Below are 22,561 nucleotides of genomic sequence, written 5' to 3'. Positions count from 1 at the left end.
AAATGTGGGTGTGCTGATGGAAGAATGTGATGCTTTTTGCCTCTCCCAGCCCCTGGAGGTATCAGCATCATCTAGAAGAGTCAGGGCCAGCACAGGGGGGGACAGGAGTCTGGGGTGCTGCTCACGGGTCCCCCAGCCTGTAGCCCATCCCCACCTGGCGTGACTCAGGAGTTGCCCTTGTTCGCCCTGATCCAAGGGACTTGCTCCTCAGCTCATGTGCTCTTTGGTCCTTTGTTAATCGTGGCTAATTATTACCAGCTGTTCTAGTAAGTCACAAGGGACATAGAAATGCTTGGCCCTGGAGGTGGACAAGGGATGGCCTGGAGTGGGTGGCCTGCGGAAAGTCAGGAGTTTGCTGCCATTCAGACATAACTATGCAAACGCTGGTGGAGCAGCAGCTTCGGTGCATTCGCCCAGGGGGATGGAGGAGCTGGTTTCTTCACATTGCTCTCCTGTCTCTGTTTCCATGATCTATGGTTTTCTACATTTGGTTGGTTTTTGTTTGTTTGTAGTTTTTTTTTTCCAAAGGGGTGAAAATGAGATGCACAGCTCTTCATCTGCTCTACTTGTTTTGTACTACAATGCATTTTGGCCCATGCCCCAAAACTAAGTGGTGCTTAAATTAGAAGTTAAGTAAGTGTGAAAACCTTTTAGGATGATAGTTGCCAAATAAAGATTAGGAAAAGAACACAAAAGAAATTACAATGTAAACCAGCAAGCATCATTTTTAGCCTCGGCTTTTTATTCCAATGATTACTTCTTGGAAACAAAACCCAAACCATTCACACAGCTAGAGAGAGCGAGAGGAAAATAAGCACATTTTGCGCTAGCTGGCTGTTGGCCACAGGTTGGTGGAGGAAAGTCTTGTGGTCTTTTGCCATGATAACTGTCCAGGTGGGAGAAAAAGATCTCCAAACATCTCCTGGACGATTTATATATCCCGATTTGTTCAGCACAGGTCAGAGGTGCGTTTAAGAAAGCGCCAAAAATCTGCTAATAGAACATGTCCCTGAAATTCAAAGCCTGGACCTAGGAAAGCATTGCTGTGTCAGCCTCGCCGGAGAATGTGGGGCCATATGGCTGCTTGCGGAGGGAGGCAAGGCCATCGCATAATGACAAATTCATCAGCAGATGTCGGGAGACTGACGCACAGCCCCTTCCCGACCAGGTGGGGAGAGCAGCAAGAGTGGGCCTCAGCCAAACCTCCTCTCACCAGGTTCCCTGCAGAAACGGGGTCAGCACCACCTGGGTGGTGCTGTGGATGCTCCCTGATAGTCTTAGCTTGGAATTTTAGGTATTGCTGCAACCAAAGCGAGGAGGTGAGCAGGGAAGTGACCACACAGAGGATGCTTGGATGTGGGGACACCAGCACCCATTGACAGCAGTGCAGTCCACAGTGGACATCCCACAGCTCATCCACTCAGCTGTGGGATGGGATGCTCAGGGCTGTCCTCAGCGTCACCCCATGGCAACTGCAGCTCCGAGCGATGGGCTCTGCCCTCCTGCCTTGAGCACAGCCCCACGCTACGGGCAGGGAAAGGGGCTCAGGGATGCAGCTGTGCAGTGAAACCAAGCAGATGTGCCCCATCTTTATGCCAATCTGGCAGGATGCCACCAGGGAAACACACCCTCCTGCTGCTCCTCCCAAGAGCAGTAAGGTTGCAGGGACAAGCACCACTAGCCGAGGTGGCAGGTTGGGACCTCACATGCGGTGGCAGTACATGACTTACGTTGGCTCGTTGCCCCTGGCACTGCTGGGGCCCAGCCCGGCTCTTATCACAGAGACGTCTGCACATGGCAGAGCTGTTGTCACAGCTGTTGTCACCCCTGGACCATTGGCCAGGGCTGAGATAAGCCAAACACACAGTCCAAAGGGCATCCCCTCTCCGCCAGGCAGGAGGCAAACCTGTCAGGCGCCGGGCTATGCCCTGGAGGGGTGCAGAGCTGGGAAACACCATTGAGAAACTAGGGCGACAGCACAGACTGCTGCCTTCCCCTTTTCTTGCTGGCTCTGGACCAGGCAGAGCCACGTGGACTGATCCTGCGCTGTTCTTAGGAAGATAAACAATCCCTGAGCTCTGCTGAAACATGGGAGCCTCAAAGCCATGCAGCACAGCAGTCAGGCCAGGCTGTCCCCAAAGCACACAGCTGGGGAGATGGGACACCTTCTCAGAGTGCGGGTGGGCACCTCATCCACCTGTGCAGCCCCACCTGACACTACATGGCTGCCGGGGGAGGGAGCCTTGGGATCTCCTCAGGACTCAGTCTTTCCAGTATCTGCCGCCCTGAGGGCCCAGTCAGGCCAAGCTGGGAAAGACCTGCAGCACCCAGGGTCCTGCTGCTCAGCCTGGCAGAGGAACCCAGACTACCACAGCCCACTGGCCTGGGAAGCAGGAGCTGCTGCACCCCCAGGAGCTGTTTGCCTGCAGGGCCCTGCCCCAGCACCTGCAGATGAGGGCTCGCTCACTGCAGGAGGGGTGCTTTAAGTCATCTAGTGCTTTTTGCACAACAAAGCCACGGGCTGCTCTTTTATCTTGTTCTCCCACCCCTATTATCAATAGTTTTTCTGGTCTGACTGGATTTCCCTGATGCCACATCCCCAGCAAAGGGAGAAGGGGAGAAGGTCCACACAGCAGAGGTGAGGAGGGTGAACACTCCACCCTGGCACACCAAGGACCTGCCCCAAACCTCCCTGCAATTGGGGAACGTAAATTGCATCTGGTAAGTCATCAGCACAGGGTTTTTTGTGCTGACCTGGAGCAGGCACATACCTCTGCCACATTCCCACAGTGCCTAGTCAGCCACAGCTGCTTGAGAGCAACACGTCCAGAGGGAGCACCTGCCCCACGCTGGCAAGCCAGGCACTGGTGGCCAGCTCTGGCTGCTCCGTGCCTTGGTTTCTGGCCTGAGAAGGAGAGACAGGAGTGACAATCTGGATGTGCCACATGGCACAAGGCTGCCTTGAAGCCACGTGTGGCACATGCAGCGGCTCCCTCCAGCACCTGGCTGGGTTTGGTCTTGGCTGCCAGCGCTAGCAGGCACCCCAAGTCCTAGGACACAGTGCAGAGCCCATCTCATCCTCGATTCTGGTCAGCCCAACCCCGCTCTTTGGAGCCTGGCTCAGTGGGTTGGGCTGACCAGGAGTGGGGACGAGATGGGCTCTGCACAGCCCGCTCATCCCCAAGATGCATCCCTGTCCCCCAGCCCAGCAAGTCCCCATCTGCTTCCTCCTGTTTCAGACCCAGTCCCAGTCAACTACGTGCTGGCGGACATGGAGCAAGACACGGTCCCTGCTTCTGCCAGACAGACAAAGCAGTCACAGCACAAAAAGGAAAGAGGTAGAAACCAAACAAAAGATTCAAAGCCCTGCCAGGAAGGCAATACAGCAAGAGCTTCTGGGTGTTACGTGGATCTGTTTCCCACAACTTGGTGGGCAGTATTTAGAGGCTGTTAACTCCTGGGGAACCTAGGAGGAGTTAGACATGGCTGTAACAATGGCTCATGGTACTCACCAGCAGCTTCCCAGAAAAGCAGGGCTGCCACAACAGCAGCTTCCAGACATGCCAAAGCACAGTTGTGTATTTCTTCCCCAAATCAGATGTCTCTGTTTAAAACTGGCAGACCCTCGAGCTCCTGGCTGCCAGTGGGGAAAGATGCTGCTAGTGGTTGGCACTGGGTATTGTGCCATGCAGGAGTCACGGTGTCTGAGGCAACACGTAGGGTGTGACCTGATCTCACTGTCGGTCCTTCCGTTTGTGCTGCCTTCAGCACCATGCACATTGCACTGAGGTCACTCACACCTTTGCACACACTTGCAGCTGCAAGCGTGGCACTCACGGGTACCAAACCTCTTCTGTGCATGTCCCTACATACCCCCCCACCAAGGAGTTCCCGGGCCAGAAATCCTATGGGCAGGCAGGCCTTATAAAGCAGACACCGGGGGACAACAGTCTGATGCGGTGTGGGCAGCTGCAGTGTCACGCACAGCACTCCGACACCGCCAGTGCCAAACCTGCATGCGCCAGACGCTGCATGATGCTGACAGGTCCCTGAACAGGAGCTGCCACCTGGTGGCACGGGGACAATCCTGCTGGCCTGCCAGCTGCCAGGACCTGGATGGGGACATTGGGGTGGCCCTGCACCATGGCACTGGCTGTGTTCAGCTGTGCTGAGGAGGCTAGGGGTACTTTGGCACAGGCTGGTATTGCTGCTTTCACCCAGGGACACGTCCCCAGCTGGGGGAGTGCCCAAGCCCTGAATCCTGGCTCTCGCCAAGTGTTCCAGCTGTAGCTGCTCTCCACAGGTTTTGCTCCATTAGTTTGTGCCAGGCTAGAAGGTGGCTGGGAAACGCTGCCTCCGAATCCCCTTGACTTCCCGTGGCCACTCTAGACCTGATGCTGCAAGGTCAGGCAGCTCTGGAAAGACGCAGCTGGGTTTGTGCTGCAGGGGACATGTCTCCATGTGTGCCGCACCTCAGCCAGCGCATGGTGGGATGGGATGCCTTGGTGCAGTGGGCACAGCAGCAAAGTGAGGAGGTGAAGAGCACCACCAGATCAGAACTGCTTTTCTGGGACCAGAGAGGATGTGGGTTTGAGCTTGCTGGGAAACTCCAGACCACAGCAAAGGCCCTTTTCCAGCCAAGGTTATCCCTGAAAACATCAAACTGTTCCAGCTATATTGACAGGAAAGCCTGGAGGGAACAGGTTCTGCCAAAGGGAAAGCCCCCTAGGAAGTTGCCTTCCCTTGACTCTGGGAAGCCTCAGCAGCACAGAGGTGCTGGAGCAAAGCATGGGCTGGGGGCTGCCAGCCCATTCCCAAAGCCTCCTTGCCCACCATGATTCCCTTGCTCAACAGGACTCGGCCCCGTCTCACTTTCCAGAAGGAAACAAAAGAGCAGGAGGGGGAAGGGAAGGGCCTAAGAAAAACTTCTTCCAACTTCTTGGAAAGAGAAAATCCCTATTCAGGCAGGAAGAATACCCGTGCGGAGCTGGTCACTAAGCAACCTGCAGCAATTTGGTATGGCCACAAGGAACAAAGCTGCCTCACTGCCCACTGAGAGCCCAGCCGAGCAAGCGACTGGCTGGGAGAGCCTGCAGGGCCTGGGGACGGGGGACACCAGCCATAGACCACCGCTGTGAGGGGCTGAGACACCCAGCAGGGTCCAGAGCTCCTGGGTGCAGAAGTTTGTCCTCTGTCAGCTCTGGATGGTGACCAGCCTTTGTCAGGCTCCCACTTCACGGGGAGGCCATTTGCTGCTCAGGAAGGACTTCTGGTCTGCTCCAAAGCCTGTGGCTCCCCATGGGTCTGGTGCTCATGTGGGGCTACATACATCACCCCCAACAGAGGCATGGTGCATTTTGGATAATTCCCTGCTCCCACAGACACTGCATGGCTTGTATGGGCAAAGCAGCCAAATGCAGGCTACACCTTCCCCCAGATAAGCTGGATTCTTCATTTAGATTGTCAGTGTGGGGGGTTGTCCTTTGCAAACAAGCTTAGTGAGACATGAGAAACTGCTTGCCTCTCTGCACAAGGAAGAAAGGGACAAAGGAAATCAGGCCTGACAAACCCTGCTGACAATCTGCACTGAAATGCCTCCCTTGGAGCCTAAGGGTTCCTGGAGATTCTGTTGTCCTCAACAGAAATGCTGCACAAAAGGAGAACTGCTCACAGTCAGAGCAGGTCCACTGGGACCAGTCAGTGTGCAGCTGGGCCCCCAGTCTAGAGCCTGATGAGCTGCCTGGACACCCAAAGTGGCTTTTCACTTGCATGTTGTCATGGGGGACACATCCAGCCCTTCATGCATTTATCTCCAGCTTCCGATACACTTGGACAGCAGTTGCTGGGACAAGGACAAACTTTGCTGTTTACCCACTTCCTCAGGGAGGTGTTTGGCCAGGTGTGATCCCTGCCCTCTGACGGCAAGGTGAACAAGTGGGGGATGCTCAGGTAAGTCCACACAAGCAGAGCACTTGCAGATGGAGAGATTCTCATTAACACTCAGTCCTGCCCTTTACTCACTTCATTGTCTGCTATCTCAGCCTTTAAGCAACCACTTTGGACACATATTAAATAACCACAACTCGCAGGGCTGCAATGAAAGATCAGCTTGGCCAAAGTATGGCCATTTATTTTGCTTGCAAACCCCCTTTCAGAAGGCAAATAAGCTGCAGGCATGCTGGCTGCAACTGAGTTCCTCTCAGTGCAATGGGGTCAGGCACTCCAGCCAGCAGCAAGGACGACAAGCATCCAGCCCTGCACTTGGAGAGCTCCGACCTCCCCAGGCAAGAGGGAAAACACGGTGTTTCTGGCACAGCTAGGAGCCAAGCATGGCAAAGCCCAGCTAAGCAAGGACCTGGCACACCAGAACTGTGACACAAAATCCACATCTCCTGCCGTCAGGGGAGCCCCAGAGCAAGAGGTACCAAGTCTGGCATGCCTGCTGCGCCACAGAGAGCATTTACCTGCTCTTGAGCTGATTGTGGTGCTCCTTTGGAGGTGTCATGACGAGGCCACACTGGGAAGCAGAAATGAGACTCATTCTCTCTCAGATTAGCCACCTGGAAGTGTCCCGTCCATCCTCTTTATCTGCAGGGAGCAGAGGAAGAGCAGCACCTCCAGGAATTAAGTCAAACTGAGACAAGATCTGTGTGTCCACCTCCATCCAGTGCCTGCTGAGAAAGCTTGCTTAGACAATAGACCCAACTCCAAAATGGGCACCACTAACGGAGAGGATCCATCCGAAGTAGCCCCAGCCTGAAAAGCATGTCCTTGCAGAGAGAGAAAATCTGCATGAAGATGCAGGACACTGGACCATATGTTACCCAGATCCATCCTGGATTCTTCTCTCCCAATACCAGTGCCTACAACCATCAGCAACAGTCTTGCAGCATAACCAGATGGAAAATTTTTTTTGGTGTGCTGCATTTTCTTGCTGTTCCTCTGCTCTGCAGCATTTGCACATTTGTAAAAACATTGTAAGAAAATAAAGGTGCTGAAGAAGGGAAATATCTTTGTGAGAATGAAATGTGCCTGGAAGTCCAGAGTTAACCTTGGCTTTGGTGGTCCTCTTCTGTTCCCAGGGAGGTCTTGTTGAGATTTCCCAGGCAATGACCCCTGCCACACAGTCTCTGGATCTCAGGATCTCTGATAAAGCTTCATTATATTCTCGTCATGAAGCCTTTTCCACACCTGCTTCTCCAGGCCGAAGTCATGGTTAGTGTAGAAAATCAGACGTTTCCAGTTCTTGTCATAGTAGTGATCTGAGTACTTCTCGTGACCCTCCGTGATGTAGCCATAGGCACTCACCTGGGAGACACAGATGGCTCACTGGGGAGAGGTACCAAGGACAGAAGGAGCCAAGTGAAATACAGGACACATTTTCCAAACTGTGTGGGAGGGAGCACAGGACAGGGGTGCCAGTCAGGGTGCCTCCGGGTGACCCTGCATGGGGGTCCAGAAGAACTAGATTATGAACACCGGCTCCAGAGAGCCTGCTGGCCTCCCATGGCCTCCCTGGGAAGTAAGATGGCTCTCAGGCCATAGCAAGCTTCACAACCTCTACGTGAACTAGAGGGCTGTTTCTCTTGTCTTCAGTCTACTTCTCCACAGCTGACAAGAACCTATACACTCTCAAGGCAGATGACAGGCAGAGTTGCAGCCACCCCTGCTCTTATTCTATCCCTGCTTCCAGACAGTGCTGTGTGCAAGAATCATTGTGCCCTTACCCGGTCACAGAGATGGAGGGCAGTCAGCAGCAGGAAGGCCCCTGTTGTGGGTCTGTACAGCCGCCAGTAGGGCTTTTCTAGACTTTTAGATTTTAAAAACCTGCAGCAAGAGAGAAGCAAGCACAGAAAGCTGGGTGTGGTGGCTCAGGTTGGGCACACCTTGTCCTCCTGTAGCCTGCACGGCATCTTCCCTCCCTGCAACAGTTTGTGGTCATACAAGGCATTTCAGACAAGCCACAGTGTGCTCACACGCGTGGGTACCACTGTGTCCTCAGTAAAGCACAAGGCCAGCCCAGAATCACCTGCATCACCTGCACTGCAAGCTAAGCCCAGCTTTGCCCCAGCTTTATGGAAATGGTAGGTCTTGAGGCAGTGGTGATAAAGAGGGGGTAGGTTAAAGGATCTAGTACATTAAAGCCCACTCAAATCTGTCCTTTGCCTTGCAGCGCAGAAGTAGCTTTGAAGCTCCCTGGTATATTCTGCTCCCCATCCGCATTTAGGAGTGAAACAAGACATAGGAAAGGTGCAGAGGAAGGTCACGACACCCGCTAGGAGTTGCAGCATTTTATGCCAGCAGTTGTTAGCAAGGCAGGAGTCCACACCAGGAAAAAATAGCATTCGAGTCCTCCTGGCCTTGGAAAGGACCCAAGTCAGAGGGGAGACAGCAGAACAAGCAGGAAGATACAAGCCATCTGGTACTGCATTTGCCTTCTCTCAGAGAAGGCGCAACTCGGAGATCAAAGGGTAAACACAGCCAAAGCCAGACACAACAGGAGCTCTTCTTCCTATGCCTCTTGGTCATGTCTGGCCCACAATGGGCAGATTTTACAATGACACTCACTGGCCAGCAAGCTTGTGAAAAGGATTAGAGAGGTGAAAAAAAGCAGCCAGGCCAGGCAAATGGGATACTGAAGAGGTGCCTATTACTGTGTTTGAGGGCACAAACAACTTCCCAAGTCAAGAAGGGATCTCAGGACAGAAGGGCTGTTACAGAGCCTGCCTCAAAGGTGCTAAGCAATAGGGAACATGAAAGGTTGCTCCTGAACTAGAATAGCTATTCTGGCACTTTAGCAGCACTCTTCCCAGCTCTAAAGTTGCCGTTTGCCCAGGACCTCTTCTGGATGCAGAAAGCCAAACTCTCTGACAGCTGTTCCTTCTCCAGCTCACAGATGCTGGACATCTACACTAACATCCCACTGCAGCACCACGGAGAATTTTAACTGGATGCACACTGATGAAGCTTACCCCCCAAATCTGGTGGTGTGGCTAAATTGTAGCTACAAGGGAGTGAGCTGTGAAGAGAGCGCCCAGAGACAGAGATGGTGCCGGCCAGAAAGCCCGTTAGAGCACATAAGTGCCAGCTCACCTGTTTTTCATGTATCTGAGGAAATCAGGGTGAACCACCAGGTATCTGTCCATCGTGAAATCTTCACTGAATCTCTCCCGGGGCCTCTGCCTAAGGACAAGAATGTGGAGGCTCAGGACAAGCTCCTATATTTCATCACAGCTGGAAAGCATCAGCCCTGATGCACTGGGTGATAACAGGAGAACCATAAACACTGATAAGTTGTTCTGCAACACTTCCCAGATTATGACAAAGCCTCCATAACCTGCGTGCATTGCAGAGGAAGAGATCAGGAAGGAGAGGCAACAGGAGACAGGAAAAACAAAAGCACATATGTGTATAGACAAGAATTGGTGAAATCAGGCCTTCATCCATGCGTAGGCCACCGTGTACAGACACCAGACCAGACAACAGCACGTGTTCACCCCAGAGGACCACAACGCTTTCTCCAAGCTCTGTCTGCATATCACTAAAATCAGCTATTTCTGGGAAGGTGGTATACTGGTTACAGCAGTGCTCAGAGCTGTGGAGGCAGTAAGCTATTTCTCCAGACAAATCTGCTGAGGAGGGATGCTTTAACCTAGCTTTACCCTGGCCTGCACCTCGGCAGGGCTGAGCACTGTGGAGAGAAAAAGGACAAAATACAGAGCTCCACACTGAAGGATGTAAAGGTGGGGCTAGTTTTGTTTACCCATAGTGGCTCAAGAATCCTTTCCTGATGTTCTTGTTCAGCAGAAGAGCCTTCAGCCACTCATAGTCTCTAGCTCCCTCCAGGAAGTGAATGTATCTGACATGCTACGGAAACAAGTGAGCATTAGTGAACAGCACAAGAGAGGTGCATCCTTTAAAAATGGAAAGCAAGTAGGCATTAGGCTCAGTGAGTTTCTCACACACACATCTTCGGTCTGCAGCATTTAACTATCCCACAGAAGCAGAATGGACATAACACCTGATGTGCAGCTACTTCTACACACCGAAAGGCCAGGGTAGGAGTGACACAGCTTACCACTGAAAATACTCACCCCGAGCCAAGCCAATGCAGGTTCCCTCACTAAGGGTAATGCTGAAGTGTTAGCTCAGCCCATTTGCTCCTCATGCACGGCAAGGTCAGAACTGAAGGCCACAGACTAACAGCATCCTATCAAAGCTGTGCATGCATACAGCATGGACCTGACTTACTTTTCCCTGTGGGATGTTGCTGAACCCTCTGTGTCCCAAGATCTCAAGAGAGGACACCAGGGAGTAGGCTGTGAATCCATAAAAGGAGGTTTTTGTTCCCACATCTTTTTCGTAACCTTTGATTACAGCCCCGCTCACCCTGGCCAAGGAAATCAAAGAGAGGAGCAGAGTTAGAAGGTCACCCTTGAAAACCCTTGCATCCGTGTTCCCAACAGGAAAATACAATGGTAGTGTGGAGGAAGGGAGGATTAGGCCCATTTTGAGCTACATCTCTTGGTCCACAGGAGAGCCCCTGCTTTGGAGATGGCTCTTTACTGCTTATTTGTGAGAATCCAGGCTCTTCCTGTGTGCTTTGGAACTTTTTTCATCTCCTCCTGCCACCACTCATTTTGGCACTTGGGAGTCAGTGTAATACTAAAAGAGGTGAAGTTATCTAGCTGTAATCATCTGCTAGCCAGAATAAGCTATCTGTGTATCTTCTAAGAAGGAAGCCTGTCTTACCGGAAGATGTAGTCATGGGAGTCAATCTCCTGGCCCATCCCAGAGTTATTCAGTATTCCTCCATTTCCCACGACAGCACAGCTGATGCATGTTGGCATGCTGGTGTTGCTGTTGGCCAGGAGCAGCTGCTGGTGGGGATTCGGGGGCAGCAGGGACATGACTTCCTCCACCACTATGAAGCAAACATGGTGGAGAGTTAGCATCAAGAGCCTTTGGGATGGACACAGTGAAACCACCACAGTTTCCACCATGCAATCCACCTAGCCTGATGCCTTTGACAGGGAGATGCTGCAACCCCCCAGCTACTTGGCATAAGGCTCCTGTTGGGAGTTTGATGATCCCATCCTGACATGCCCTGAGGGACTCACGTGAATAATTCAGCTCCATAAAGCCATAGGGAGGTGCAAAATGCTCCAGGCGGTCCCATTCACTGTCACTGAAGTATCTCTTGTCTGTGAAGAGCACAATGTTGGGCAGGAAAAGATCTCGCAGCCAGTCAGACTTGGCAGCTTTGGCCTTTACTGATTCAGAGCAGATCTTGAAAAACAAAAAGAAAACAATAAGGACTGATTAGCAGGGAGCTGATAAACCTGACTCCTGAAAGAGTACCAGTGCTTGTCTGCCTGTGTGTGAGATTATTGGAAAGAAGCATAGAAACTCCAGTGGCACATCAACCATTACCCTCAGTGTCCCTGTAACCATGAACATGAGGCATAATTTCAGCACTACATCAGTAATGAGCTGGTGAAAAGTCACCTACAAGGAAGCCAGAGTGAACCCAGGTCTCCGAGACTTTCCTCTTCAGAACAACAGGCCTGTGATGCTCAGGTTTTACTGGCTTTAAGCCTCACTAACTGATGCAAACTACTATCTGTAATAGGTCTAACCTAAACATACCAGGTAAGGCTAGCAGTCTCTGTTGGCAACACACCTCACAAGGTCCTGGCCTCAGAGTGCACATGAGCAAACACATTGAGGTATATGTGAGATCAGATCATCTTTATCACTCCCTTGAAAGATGAAAAAAAGCATGCAAACAACCTGTTCAGTGTCATAAATGAATCAGAGAAGTGTGCAGCTGAGAAGGGAATCCAAGCCAGCTTATCCTAACAAGAGGGCTCTCATTGTAGCTGACAAGAGTTAGGCTGTGTGTACAGATGGAGAGCAAGCAACTACGCTACACTGGTTTTTCCACCCGGTCAGTCTGGGCTCTACTTTCTTAGACATCTTCCCCAAATATCTACTGTAATACCCACTGAAAGACAAAACAGGAGACCAAGGGGACCCGCATGCCCAGCTCAAGTGGACCCCACATTGCCAAAGCCTCACTGTGTGCTCCACGGCTGAGCTGGGCTCTTTGCTATGGGTGAGGATGACAATCCAGTCACAGCCTCAGGAGACAGCCCTCATTCTGCCTGTCACAACAGGAGTTCAGTAAGAAAAACATTGTGGAGGGTTTCATGTTGGCATCATTCCACTTGTAGCACATTTCAGGGCCAAAGACAGGGACATTCCCTTCCTGTTCAAGCTGTGCTTTGTACTGTCCAGGGCCTGGTACTTTTTGTGCCTCCACAGCTAGACTGGATCGATACCAGAGGAACTAGAGAAAAGTCTGATTATGCAGGAAATGAAGGAGGTGGGAATGCTTCTAGTCACTCCCTCTCTCTGCAGAATTAGAGATCAGGTGTGGGAGTGAGACTCAACATGTGATGTCTGGATCAGCATCTTCACTGAAGACCCTTCTGTGTGCATTTTCACCCCTTTTACATACTGGGGAAGGGTCTTCCCCACTGTCTCAGATGTTATGCACACCCAGATGCTCTGCAGCCTCAGTTACAGTGGAGGATGTTCTCAGCTTCCTGCTGTGAACTGCTGTCTCATATTTCTCTGCCAGCTCCTGCTCTGCACTTCTGAGATGGCTACACATGCTCTGCAGCTCATCAGGTGAGAAGATGGGAGCATGTGACAGTAAATGAGCAGGATCACGGTGACCTAACCCCACTGCTAGAGGCAGTAACATTAGGCAGGTGGGGTGAGGTACTGTCTCAGGTGGCATACACGCTCTTGGCTATATAATTCACCTGCTTCCATCATATATTGGGTGCCTTGAGACCATGTGGAGCCCAGGAAGAAGGATGCACATCCTGCTCAAACCACAGACTGGATCATCTGCCAGGCCTTTCTGCTGTGACTCAGTAAGGCTGGGCCAGTGCATGAACTCAAGCGTTTAACAGCCAAGTTCCATATTTAATAGTCACAGATCTTTGGATAACAGAAGTATCTTTGGGGCCAGTTGCTCCTCTCGAGCGGCTCGATGCATACTAAAGAGCACATCACATCAGCAAAAGAATGCTGCCAAAAGGGGCAATGGGGAATAACATCAAAATACTAGAAGGGAGAGAGAACTTAAAAATAAAGCATCAAACAATAAAACTCATCTTAAGATTATTTTTTTTATCAGCCCAGCTCACCTACCTCTGCTTGCTGCATGTCTCCCAGGGCATCCTGGGAACCCTGGGGTTGGGGAATGGGATTAAATTTTTCAAGAGTAGCTCCTGCTCCAGTGGGAGATGTCTGAGCAGAACAACATGGTGCTTGCAGCCCTGACAGTCCACTGCAGCAATATCTACATTCCCCCCAATGCCACCAAAATGACACATGGCAGCAGTGGAAGACTGTGGCTCTGGGACTTTAAATGGGCAAACAGCTCATCTAAGACCACTGAGCCAGAGCAGGGGCACCCATCCTCTGCTCATCTGCCCATACCCTCTCTCCTCCCTAAACATGAGTAGCGTGTAAATGCCACTTAGACACATGTACAAAGACTCTCCTCACTCTAAAGAGGCTTACACACCTGCCCAAGCCTTCCAGCAATAGGAGTGCCAGGGAAAACTGCTCTGGCTAAGTTTTACAGAGTTACCAGCATAAGATGGGGGACAGAGACAGTACTGGGCACCACAATCAGCCCCATCTGCTTGTTGAGAACTTTACTACAGTTTACAACTTTCCTAAAGACCCTGTTCCTGGACCCAAGTAATTATGAGATACTCAAAGTTCACTTTAAATTAGTTCCAAACCCTCATAGCTACAAAATAAAGGTCAAAAATATGGTCAGAATGAGAGTTCAGTGCAAAACAGAAAAGAAAAAGCCAGGCGTTCAATTCCATGGCTGTTAAGACAACCTGACGGCAGGCACCAGATTTAGCATTTTGGAAGATCGCATCAGTAACATAACCTATTCAGGCTGAGGTGATCACCAAAACTAACCTACAGAACAACACTCCCAACAAACAGGATCTGTAAGAAAACTTTGAAGCTGTAGCTGTGCAAGTGCTACTGCCTTGACAGGTACAACTGTATCATTTGAGATTCCCATCTTCACCTCTACCAAAATACGTCACCTGCACTGACCAAGCCTACGGTTGTTTCTATTTAACAAAGAGGAACAAAGCAAGACTGTTGAATGCCACATCCGTTTATGAATTATTTGCTCTGCTGTGATGAAGGCTCAATGTATTGCAGGAAAATCCTAGACAGCAACCCAACATGCTGGGACCATCTGTGTCATGGAGCTCTGAATGGGTAAAGAATCAGCTTGCTCACTACAGGTGTCTACACACAGAGTGGAAAATGTGACTTGGCAGCACCTGGGAAAGACTCTCCTCTTGTTGATAATAAACCACAAGAACATAAAAAGAGTTACTTTTTAACCACCATTTCTCCAATGGGGAACACATACACATAGTTGAATTTTTGCCAATATTGACAGAAACCCTAAAAATGGGAAGAGTCCCCACCCTACTGTCTCCAAAGCAGGCAGGTACATGCTTATCAATCCTCATCAAACCCTTCTTCTTTGACCTTATTTTGACTTTAATAGAAGCAACTAACAAAGCCTCCGTTCCCATGCACTGAGACTCTCCTTACCATCATGGTCAGCATCATTCTTCACAGCCTAGCACAGCACAAGTGTCACTGCTGCCCCATTGCTGCCAAAGCTTTTGGTTTACTTTGGTACATGTGTGCTGGGGCACACAGAGGAATTCCTATTCCTGTTCCTCACCATGACCCTGCTTGTTTTCTTTAGCTGGGCTGTATAAAACTGAGATCAAGGCAAATCTGGGGTTGCAAACCTGAGTCTTCATAGGAATGTAAATGTTCAGTTTCCCAAGAGATCAGGTTAGAAATGAGATGCCTGTATGACCATTTAGTATCAGACATCTAATGCCTGCTCATACGCATCACAAAGACTAGATGTGACCCACCTTACCTTAGGGTGCCATGTCACAGGGAACATACATGTCATATTGTGTGCTTAAGTCCCCTATGCAATATATCAAGGCACTTATGAGTGGGACCACCTGGTAGCACATGTAGAAAGACAGATATTTTCCCCAGCTTCTTATGCACCTGAACTCCAGAAAGGGCTTCTAGGGCTGACTTTCAAAGTAACCCATGGAAATATGTGCAGTTGCAGTAAGTTCCCATACTGGAGCATGGTGGAGGACTGGACAGGCTAATTGAGTCGTTACATATAGGTCTCCCTCTCTGGGTCCCAGCAGCATCTGCATATACCAGTGAGTTGACCTACCAGCTTGAAGATCATCCTTGACTGCAAAGAGCACACATGCCCAGGAGACAGCAGACAAGGAGGTCAACAAGGAGGCATCAATCTTGGTGAACACACAGGGCCATCTCACCTACCGATGGTGGAGATGAATTGTCCAGCAGGTACCTGTCCTCGAAATCCCACTGTGGCTCAGACTTGAAGTCAGCAGCCCTCAGTTTCTTCTTTTTTGTCACTGCTGCAGCCGGAAGAACAGGTCTTAAAATTTTCACTGATGCAGGAGGCTCTTCTGGCTTTATTTCGTCTTTTGATGCGTTCTTTTCATGAGCTCCCTTCACCCCAGAGGATGGTTTCACTGTTGCCTTCTCCTTCGCTCCCTCCACCATGGGACGTGGTTTCACTGTTGTCTTTTCCTTGGCTTCTTGCACCCCTGGGGCTGGTCTCACTGTTGTTTTCTCCTGGTTTCCCTGCACTTTAGGGGCCGTTTTCACTGTTGCATTCTTAATTCCCTCCAGTCCAGGAACTGGTTTCACAGTCATGTTCTCCTTGGCTTCCTCCACCCTGGTGATTGGTTTCACCATTTTCTTCTGGTCCTCCTTTCCTTCCCATTTTGATGACCTCTCAACCATATCTAGCTCGAGCCTGGAAATGTCTCTCCCCAAAGTCATCTTTAAAAATCTCCTTGAGTTCCCAGTGTCAGAAAAGTTTAAATCCTGTTGCTCTTGAGTGTCCACTTGTAGCATATCTGGGGCATCTTGGAAAATGGTGAGTTGCCTGAATGCAATTAAAGGAAAAGAAGACATATCACACACACTTCCCACATCTTCCAGCCCATTTCTAGTGCTCTTGATTCTGAGCACTGCTCTGTGCTTCAGAGCAACCACTGAACATGACAACCATACCCAGAGGGCATGCCTTGGCAGCTGCTGCTGAGTTTCTGTAGGATGCTGTATGCAGGGGTCCTCAAACTACGGCCCACGGGCTGGATACGGTCCCCCAGGGTCCTCAATCTGGCCCCCGGTATTTACAGACCTCCCCTGCCCCCCCCCCCCCCCCCCGGGGGTTGGGGGGGAAACCAAACAACTGCAGATGACTGCCTGCCACTTCATCCACGCACCGGCCCCCTGTTTAAAAAGTTTGAGGACCCCTGCTGTATGAATTCATTCTCAGCTTTGCCCCTGAAGTGTTATTCAGCTTCCCACACCATTCTGGCCTGTATACCACTTCTCTCCCCACTAAGCAAATCCCAGAGGCTACACAACGTTCTCAGCACTTGGCTCCTGAAACATCCACACTAGCAGTAACTACAAACCAGTACAGAACAGCTTTGCCCTGTGCTGGGCAGGATGTCTGGCAATGTCCCCAGAGCACCGCAGGACAGTTTTGGAGATCCTGAGCTAAGGACATGGTACACACCATGAAGGCAGCCATCTGGTTCTCTTCTTTGCCAGCAGAGCCACGTGCTTCAGCAACAAAGCATAAAGATCTCCCAGAATTCAGTAAGGGAAGTGTAATAAGAAGTGAAAGACTCCTTTACCATACGCCACTTCTTAAACATTTGGGGCCGGAAGGCACTTCTTCCTCTCCTCCTCCCACTCAGCCAGCTAATGCAATGGCCTCACCCAGCACTCATAAGGTACACACATCTTAAGACCAGCACTTTGAAGCTATTAAAATACAGTGTGAAGCTTAAAAACGTAAAGACCTCTGCATTTTCAGCAACTGCCTCTAATACTGCAGCTGCCCTGTTGCCTGATTCAGAGGCACAGGCAGGTACAAGGATATCGTAGGAGGATACAGCTGCCAACAGCAGAAGAGCCACCTGCAGCAAGACTGGGCTGAAACCCAGCAAAAAAATCAAGGCAGAAGCGGAGGATTTTTGTCCCAAACATTAATTCTTATCTGCACATGCCTGGAGGGTGGAACAGGAAAAAGGAAGGTGAAAAATTTCTGCAGCTGAGCTTTTATGTACAGCAAAGCTTTTCAGGATAAACCAGCACAGTTGTGGCAGTTTGATTTCACACTCATGTTCACCCTCTGCATGACACATTTGTTTTGGAGAGCTGTGGATTGCTTCCGAGGTGATAAATGAGAAGAAAAAGCACCTTTGCAGATAGCAGGCTGTAGATAACAGTTCAATTGCTGCTGAAGTTTCAGAGTGGTATGGCATTCATTAAAGTGCTCAGGAAATTATCAGCTAAGGAGGTTTTTAAAAATCATTTTGTACCAGATAAATATTTGAACGCTTCCAACGCTATTTCTAAGAAAAAAAGGTTGTAGTAAATGGCCTATCAGCTCTTCCTCTACTTCCCGACATAATCATTAACAGTTTCAACTAACTATGCAGCAGTTGCTCTCTACCATAGTGCTTCATGTATAAACTTGTGCTACTGTTTACTGCCTAATAAGAGGATACTTACTTATATATAAAAAAGTGTATTTTATATATACACTTTAAGTAAAAAGAAATTTGGTAAGGTAGCTCAGGCAGATCTTAAATCCCTGGATGATCTTCTGTTGTATTTTTAAGATGACATTTAAAATTTTGAAATTAAACAGCAGAGAAAAATGAAACAGGACAGTATGACAAACCACCCCCTACCCCAGACTTTCCATATGTGCTGTCTTGTAGGGCACAGAGTCCACCCCAGCTTTAATTTCAAATACTGTCCCAAATATACAGAGACCAAAATGTAAAACTGAGGGCCCTTCACACCCAAAACCTTACTCCCTGCAGTCAGACCAACATGGCCAGGCACTCATGCCTACAGAGGACTCTGCTCTCCTGACCAGCACTTTAAATGCAGACAAATGGTCAAAGCAGCTCATCAAATTTCAGGCTCTAGAGTCCATCTGGCAAACAACTGCAGAAGCTCAATGACATTTACTGTCATTTTCCTCTCCATTTACAGACCCCTAGGACAAATAGAGGATAAAGCCATGAAAACGCTGCTTTGTGTATTTTATGTTACATATTAAGGTACATAAATAGAACTGACACACAGATAACCACATACAGCGTGTGCCTAGTTGTGTTTTACTTAAGTTGCAAAAACATGGACATTTCCATTACCTGAAACTACAGCAGAATGAAATGCCTTCAAGCAGCTGGGCATGGAGACCCAGTTCTTGTCCCAGCTCTGGTACTGATGGGCTTTGTGATCAAGGACAACTCACTTCATTTCTCTGCACCTCCTCCTCCCCTTCTCCCCTGCCTCCCTTGTGCAGATTCCAACCTCTCCAAACTGATCACTGTGCCTGTGGTCTCAAGTCGCTGGAGCTGAGCTAAACTCATGCCACCTCCAGAAGAGATGTAGGTGTTCCCAGCCTCTCCCCTCCTGCCTGCCCCCACAGCGTCAGCCCTGACAGGACAGAAAACTAATCCCACCAAGATCAGCCAGACAAGCTCACCAGGGCAGGTGGGGCTATATGAGGACTGGTGGGGAGGCTGAGGAGCAGTGCTTCCTATGCATAAGGTGCCATGCTTGTAGTAGGAAAGGCTCAGATATCTGCTGTGCTCATGCCAGGAACAGTGCTTCCTGCCAACAATGCTGGAGACATTTTACTGCATGGCAATTCCCTCCACACCCACTGTTGTAGTATTTACTTGACCATTTACATAAAAAATAATATATATATATGCATCATGTCTGCACGACATTGGTCTCCCAGTCTGCAGCATATCTGTGTTAGGAATCAAATGCTGAACTCACTATAAATTCAAAGCTATCCCACCAAATTCAATGCCCAGCAATGCAAACTGGACTAGGGCTGAATGAGGTCCTTCTGGAAGTCACCAGAAACAGCAAATACTATGTAGTGTCAAAGTACAAAAACAGCATTAAGAAAGCAAAAGCTGCTTTCTCAAACAGCTACACATGGAAACACTGGAAACTAGCAATCCAGCAGGTGCAAGTTTTTGACTGTGGAACTTCCAACACTGTGCTCCAATTGTACACGACATGGTCTGCTAAAGCAAAGTGGTAATCTAACTCAGATCAGAATTGCAAGTTTCAGGGTAAAAAGACACAAAGACAGAGAAAGAAAGCGAGCAAAAGCACCTGACAGTGCATATCACAAAGAAGCTGGTCTCCTACCTGAAAGTCCTCATCTTCAAGAAGCCAAACAAGGAGCTGAAATTAATAATGAAGACACAAAAGTGTATTAAAACAATGAGCCAAATGAGGGCTCTGGGAATTTTAGGAAGCCTTCTCCTGAAAAAACACATGGTGAGATGCCTGAGAGCTACAAAGGCTCAGCTACTGCTGCCCAGAGGTGCTCATCAGCAGTGCTTTTCCAAAGGTGTGTTTGAATGAGTGGGTTGGTCTTCTCTCTGGATTTCCGTACAAGAAAACAAACATCCTCTCTCCCAACATTCCCAGACTTTCTGGGACAAATTTCTGAAACAAAACAGCAGCTTTACATTGTTTCCATCTACCCCACTAAGCTTATTGCAACACAGAGTGGGAAAAGAAAACCTTTTACTGCAAACAATGGAAGTTTGCTACGTTTTCCTTAATGGGGTTAGCCAGCCTAATCTGCTGGAAACATCATTGGGAACATTCATATGAATTAAGGAAGTAGCCATAGTTACAGCCAAAGAAATTAGCTTTCGTACTACCATCTGTCCAAGGGCCCCGGCAAGATTCTAGGCATAATCATAAACATATCTTTATTTTCTTCTTCATGCATTAGTTGCTTGTAGCTCCAATCTAGAAGCATCCCTGCCCCCAGAAACCAATGGCTACATACACATCCATTTTACCTTGTGATTGCTTTGAAGTAAGTCAAATAAAGAGTCCTTGCAAGTCCGCCATAGAACAGAGGAGTTTGTGTTTAAGGGCAGATGAGTGCTTGGGTAAAGCATCAGAGGACAGGGCTTAGAGTCAGACAGCCCCATCCCTCTCTAATAAAGCTGACCTGCCTTTAGGGCAACTGGAAAAACTTCAGTCCAGCATTTCACTTGTGTGAAAGGTGTCAACTCCATCACAATCTAACTGCATTATTTCTGACAAACTTGTTACACAGGCCTGCCTGCAGCTCAGGTTCCCAGGCTGAATCAAGTTTGCCACTTCAGCTCTGAGCTGCTTGTAGACAAAGCAGCAATACACATTCTTCAGCTGCTCCTCTTTTTGAGCTTTCAGTCAAGCTGCCTCCAGTACCAACACTAGGACTAGTCTTTTGACTTTTGAACGATCCCAGCATTTCAAAGGGATCACTGAGTGGGCGGGAAAGGATAGCTATGTCAGTTGACAACTAAAACAGGACCTGTATGGATTTGAGTCTGTGGCTAGCTGTAGAATTTAAAAGAACTAAATCACCCTGGAGACCCCCACAGTACCACTCCTTAAAATCCAGTTGGTTTCAATGGAGCATCTAATATATCTGAATTTTTATTCCACATGACACCAAGATAAATTTCATGTTTCTCATATCTGTGAACTATGCCATCATGGACAGACAGACAATCGCCTTCTGCATTACTGCCCTTAGTGGGACTCTGGTCATTTAGATTTTGTACAGTACAACCAGGCTTTGCCCATCAACAGTATCAGTTAAAACAAAGCTTCACTAATGCCACACGCAAATGAAATGCTCCAAGAGTAATGAATCCCTGCCACAACCCTAGGAGTTTGCACTACACTTGATTTGAGCTATGAGCATATTCAGACCTGGGATATGTTGCTTCTTATTGATAGGTAGCACCTGACAATCAATCTCCCCATCCCAAGTTCCACAATACATATCTCATACTCTTCATGAAAATCAGTGGTCTGTCTGGAGATTGATCTTTGGTAGTCCAGAATACATCTCCCCACCAGCAAAGGGAAGATTAGCAGAGATCAAGACCACAGCCAGAGAAACGATTACCTGTGCCAGAGATGCCGTTTTACATGCTACAGCAAAGGGCTATTTTAATTCATGGGGACCTGTTAAATATTAACCCTGACAGTTCAAGGTGAGATGGCTATATCGCTTCTTACAACATAGACTGCTGTTGCACAGCTCTTCTTAAAAATTAAGCTCAGATATAAAAAAGCTTTTGTTGAAAATCTCAGAAGCTAGCACTCACACTGTTACTGAATACACAGAGAACTGAAAATGTTTGCTTTAAGTTACAGGAAAGCCAGTCAACAGGTTTCATACTTACCTTGTACCCCTCCATGCATCACAGCAAAAAGCTGCAAGGATTCCCTTGCTCAGTAGTAGCTGCATTTCTTTATTGTCCATACTTCCTGACAAGTTATTCTCTCTAGATTTAAGTGCAAGACACTGGTTATCAGAGGGACCTAGGAGAGAAAAATGAAACAATAACACAGGTTTGAAAAGCCCTTGAAGAAACACAAGGGAGGTTGTTAGTCCAGGGTACAACCCTGCCGCCATCTACAGCAAAACATTTCACTATTGCTCAAACTGAGCATGGGATCAAAGGAAATCCACGGAACAATTACAGGCGCTGAGAAAGGGATCAGCCAAGATTTTGCCATATTCCTAGGTGGCCCTCACTAGCTCCGGGCAATTATAGAGAGGTGGGCTACAGGTCTGAGTGTGCAGCAGGCAAGTAGCAACTCTGTGCCCGCAAGATCTCCAACAGGACATTCTTACAGGAACAAGTACCGGAGGCCTGAAGCTCTGATATGCAGCATGCAACGTAACGGCTTCACTTTAGCCTTCCTCTTTCAAGCCCTACGCACCTTCAGGCATAATGCTTGGAAGAAGCCGCCTGTGTGCAACTACAAGACTTTTTTTGTTAATAGGGTCCCAAAGGGAAATTCTGGAGGCAGCAAACATTTTCCTTCAACCTCCCCCATGTAACATTACTGTGAAGTCAAGACCCACAAGGGATAGCAAGATTCCTACAACCAGAAAAAGACAGCTTTCTTTGCTTTTAAAGAACTGGGCTGGCAATTGTGGAGAGCATGTCTGTAGTACTCCGTGTTCAGGAAAGACTGCGCTTGGGGGAATATCCAAATCCGCGGCAAGTGCACTGGCCAAAAGCAGGCTTGCTATGCAAAACACAGAGCTTTTCACCTTCTTGGTATAGAGAAAAGAAAATCTGTACTGGCTTTCACTTGGCTTGGAATTTCATCCTCCTCCTTGCCCACTGCTGAAATTAGTCTGTCAGAGCTCAGGCTGCCAGGCTGGTTAGCTCAAACATGAGGTCACACTGGGAAATGCGGATGTATTGCAGCTCCTCAGGGATGGCCAGGTGAAAACTGGAACAAGTTGCCCAGAGAAGAT

General features: G+C 49.0%; 1 protein-coding gene across 7 annotated transcripts; it reads right to left on the bottom strand.

Moving 5' to 3' along the window:
• Positions 1-721: 721 nt before the first annotated feature.
• ST6GALNAC1 (ST6 N-acetylgalactosaminide alpha-2,6-sialyltransferase 1) lies at positions 722-21,605 on the bottom strand. Of its 7 annotated transcripts, XM_037410695.1 has the most exons (10): positions 21,471-21,605; positions 19,417-19,452; positions 15,457-16,093; positions 11,121-11,289; positions 10,753-10,924; positions 10,252-10,390; positions 9,764-9,867; positions 9,094-9,183; positions 7,728-7,827; positions 722-7,308 (listed from the first exon to the last, which is right to left on the bottom strand). In XM_037410695.1, exons 1-10 carry the CDS (start codon positions 21,548-21,550, stop codon positions 7,138-7,140), a joined length of 1,698 nt encoding a protein of 565 aa, XP_037266592.1. In that variant the 5' UTR covers positions 21,551-21,605; the 3' UTR covers positions 722-7,137. The 7 variants fall into 7 exon arrangements, with proteins under 7 accessions (XP_037266592.1, XP_037266600.1, XP_037266584.1 ...); XM_037410703.1 differs by lacking the exon at positions 19,417-19,452; XM_037410687.1 differs by lacking the exon at positions 21,471-21,605 and having other exon boundaries at positions 19,417-19,615.
• Positions 21,606-22,561: the final 956 nt, after the last annotated feature.

This window comes from Falco rusticolus, chromosome 1 (genome assembly GCF_015220075.1).
Source record: "Falco rusticolus isolate bFalRus1 chromosome 1, bFalRus1.pri, whole genome shotgun sequence".
Classification (NCBI taxonomy): Eukaryota; Metazoa; Chordata; class Aves; order Falconiformes; family Falconidae; genus Falco; species Falco rusticolus.
The sequence above is the reverse complement of the archived record's forward strand: the minus strand, read 5'-3'. Positions and strand labels throughout refer to the sequence as shown.